This window comes from Terrapene carolina, unplaced genomic scaffold (genome assembly GCF_002925995.2).
Source record: "Terrapene carolina triunguis isolate 2854851 unplaced genomic scaffold, T_m_triunguis-2.0 Scaffold404, whole genome shotgun sequence".
NCBI lineage: Eukaryota > Metazoa > Chordata > Testudines > Emydidae > Terrapene > Terrapene triunguis.
In genome coordinates, this window is record NW_020664755.1 from 29,845 (window position 1) to 33,476 (window position 3,632).

General features: G+C 53.5%; 1 protein-coding gene across 1 annotated transcript in view; it reads left to right on the forward strand.

The window, feature by feature from the left end:
- The window catches only part of LOC112113552 (complement C3-like), a gene marked incomplete at its 5' end in the record, with an annotated part of 32,727 nt that extends 29,746 nt beyond the window's left edge, over positions 1 to 2,981 (forward strand). Inside the window, 2 exon segments of the mRNA XM_024209874.2 lie at positions 2,069 to 2,204; positions 2,557 to 2,981. Coding sequence (XP_024065642.1) covers positions 2,069 to 2,204; positions 2,557 to 2,698 — 278 coding nt within the window.
- Positions 2,982 to 3,632: the final 651 nt, after the last annotated feature.

Sequence of the window (3,632 nt, forward strand, 5' to 3'; positions counted from 1 at the left end):
CATCCTGACCCACAGCCCCCTGCAATCCCAGCCCTGGGCTTCCCCCCACTCCAGCTCTGCCAGTGCCCCTCCATCCTGACCCACAGCCCCCTGCTAGCCCAGCCCTGGGTTCCCCTTTCACCTTCAGTCATGTCCCTTAGACCCCCTGCTTGCTATCCCCAGGGCCGGATTAATCTTTTGTGGGCCCCGGCACCCAGACCTTGGCCCTGTCCCCTGCTCCATCCTGAGGCTCCGCCCCCGCTCGGCTCCTTCCCACTGAGACCCCTCCCATGCTCTGCCCTGAGGCCCCACCCCTGCGCGATCTCTTCCCTCCAAGGCCCCGCCCACCACTTGCACAGGGGAGGGGGCGGAGAGGAGCAAGTGGTGGGTGGGGCCACAGGGGGCGGGGCCATGGGCCGGGCACCAGGGCCCCCTCTGAGTGTGAGCCCAGCGTCATTGTAAACCCAGTACTGGCCATGCCACACCTCGGCTTCCCTGTAGCTAGCTCTGCTGATGCACCTTAATCCCATCCCACAGCCCCCCTGCCATTCCAGCCCTGTGTTCCCCCCTTCAGCTCTGCCAGCGCCCATCATGTCATCAGAGATGTTGTGAAAAACGGCCTTGCTTGTCCCCGAGAGCACGTCACACTGAGGTGTGCAGCTAGAAAACGCTCCAGACTGATCAATGGTCCAGTTATCTCCAGGGTGGGCACTGCCCCCGCATCCCCCCCCGGTGGCTTCAACCTTGGTCGTCTCATAACCGCTCCCCGCACCCTGAGCCTACCAGAGGCGCCGCGGGAGAGGCCAACGTTTCCAAACGCTGTCTTTGTTCTAGATCAGAACAAAGCCAAAAATCGAAACTTCCTGCGGGTCAGCAGAAACGTTCCTTTGTGATCAACTCAAACTCTTCCATTCTGATCTCGACTTTTCCAAGTGTTCTAGTAGAAAATAAAATCATTTTCTAACCAAAAAACCTCAATATTCCAGTCTCCGATGGTCAAAGTGGAGGATATTGGCTGCATCAAAAGGCTTTTTTCAATTTTTTTTAAAACAAAGTTTTGTCCGAATCAATACGTTCCTCCTGATTTCTACAAAACGGTATTTTGCGACAGAAAAATGTTCTGTTCAAAAAATGTTGATCAGCGTTACCCCTGCCTGAGAGGCAGCCAGCCTCCTTTGTGATGCAGGCTCTGAACTGGCTGCTTCTTTCATCCCATTTAGCTGCATGTTTTCAAAGATGACTAGGAGAGTTAGACACTCAATTCAGTGTGATTTGGGCTCCTAAATCCCTTTGGCTCTTTTGAAAATCCCAGACTAAATTTCAAACCTGCAGCATGTTTACTTGCCGTATATATTTCAGTCGCTTGCTGTCGCTGTGCACTGAAGAGTCCCAGACAGCATGTGGTCCCTGGTAAACAAGAGAGACAAAGCTGCGTGTCAAGCTCTGTGGAAGCCAGCTTTTTAGAGCCTGTGATTGTTTCCTTTAATAAACGCCCCCTATTTAAAGGACTGTGATTCCATGTCTTGTGACCATGGGAGTCCTTTTCCAACAAGACACAGGAGGCCAGATACTGATCTGATTTACACCAGCATAAATCCAGAGTGAGTCTATTGACAGGGATTTTGAGCTCACCTGGCCTGATGTCATAAGAACTGAGCCGTACTGGGTTAGACCAATGGTCCATCTAGCCCAATATCCTCTCTTCCAACAGTGGCCAATGTCAGGTGCTTCAGAAGGAATGAATCATCGAGTGATCCATCCCCTTTTGTCCACTCCCAGCTTCTGGCAGTCAGAGGCTAGGCACACCCAGAGCATGGGGTTGTATCCCTGACCATCTTGGCTAACAGCCATTGATGGACCTATCTTCCAAATGTCAATCCAGAGAGACCCCATGGAGACAGATGCTGAGCACATGTCAAACTAAAAGAGACCCCTTTGAAATCAAGAGTCACTCTGGATTGGCACCTGTTTAACTGAGATCAGACTCTTCTGCAATGGGTCTGGCTCCTGTTCGCTGATCTGTCACCAGCGATCATTCTGTTCCCCGTGCTCATAGGGCATCGCTGGCTTTTTTTTTTATTTTTTAAAGGGACAGAGCAAAGCATCCAGGGGAAGACCCGTCGATTTATCAGCCCAGTGGCTTGCAAGGCGACCCTGAACCTGCTGGAGAACAGGAGCTACTTGATCTGGGGCCTCAGCAGTGACCTGTGGGACCTGAAGACTGAGTGAGTCTCCAGCAGGCTCCTGGAGAGGCAGGGGGATTATGAGGAGGGTGGGTTGGTGGGTAATGCACTAGGCTGGGACTCAGGAGAAGTGGGTTCAATTCCCAGCTCTGCCACTGACCCCATGTGATCTTGGGTAAGTCATGTCATCTCTGTGCCTCAGTTCCTGAGCTGTTTCGGGCAGGGATGCAGCCAGCCACAGCGGGGCCCTGAGCCAAGTGCTTCCATACTAACAATGGGGGGTGGTTCTCCTTAGTGCCCTGTGATCTGTGCCAGGCTGTACCCTGGACATGCGGGGTCCCCCCCTCATCCCCCCAAGGGCTGTGTTAATGTTTCCTCCTGCTCTCTTTCCCAGGATAGCGTACTTGCTCGGGAGTGGCTCCTGGGTGGAGCTGTGGCCAAACCCCCTGGAATGCCAGCAGGGACATTTCCAGGCCCTCTGCAAGGGGCTGGAGGCGTTTGCCCAGCACATGGTGACAAACGGCTGCCCTTCATAGACCGAGAAGAAGAGGACCCAGGAACGTCACCAGCTGTCACCCTTTATGTGGGGAGGTCTCCCTCATCCCCCATCTCTAGTGTAAATTGGAGTCACGGCAGAACCGCTATACATTTCACAGCAGCAGGGATAGGACTCACACCCTCCCGCATGCAGTCCCCTACCTCCGGATCTGCAGGAGAATCTCCTTCAGCTGCTGGTAGCTTAGGGCTTATGACACCCAGCGATGCAGTTCAAATTCCATCCAGTGGAGGGCAGCAGTGGACACACACACACACACCCACACACACCCACACACCTCCTCCCCCCCCCCCCCCATGACACTGCTGTTTTCCATAACCCTCTCTTAGCCTTGTCATACCCCCTGCTCTGCAATTTGTAGAGACACTGATCCAAGCTCTCTGGACACAGAGGACAGAGCACAGAACCGTACTGTGTGTGGGTCGTCCCCACCCCTGAGATGCCCAAGGGCTCTGTCATTTCCTTACACCGTGGCACACTTCAACCGTCCCTGAACTGAACGGATTACTCCTTTGTACAGCACCTGTTGCAATGCCCACCCTGCCCCCCAGAATCCTCAGTCCAGAACCTTTGTGCCTCATGGGGGAGCGATCCTGAGGCATCTGTCTGGGTTTGTACCTGTTTTATCCCGAATGTGAATAAAGTTTGGCGGCAGCAGGGAAATGGCGATCAGCACCCAGTAGGGGAGATTTATTTCATGGCCTGCTCTAGACTGACTCCAAGCCCCCTATAACACTAGGGAAACTCAATGCCCCGTGTGGATGCTTTAGATTGTAAGATTTTGGGGCAGGGACTGTCTTTTCATTCTGTGGCTGTACAGCGCCTGGCACGGTGGGGTCCTGGGTGCTGTGATCATACAAATAATTTAAAATTGCCTGGAATAAAGGTGACCATTCCAGCGTGACTCTGCATTA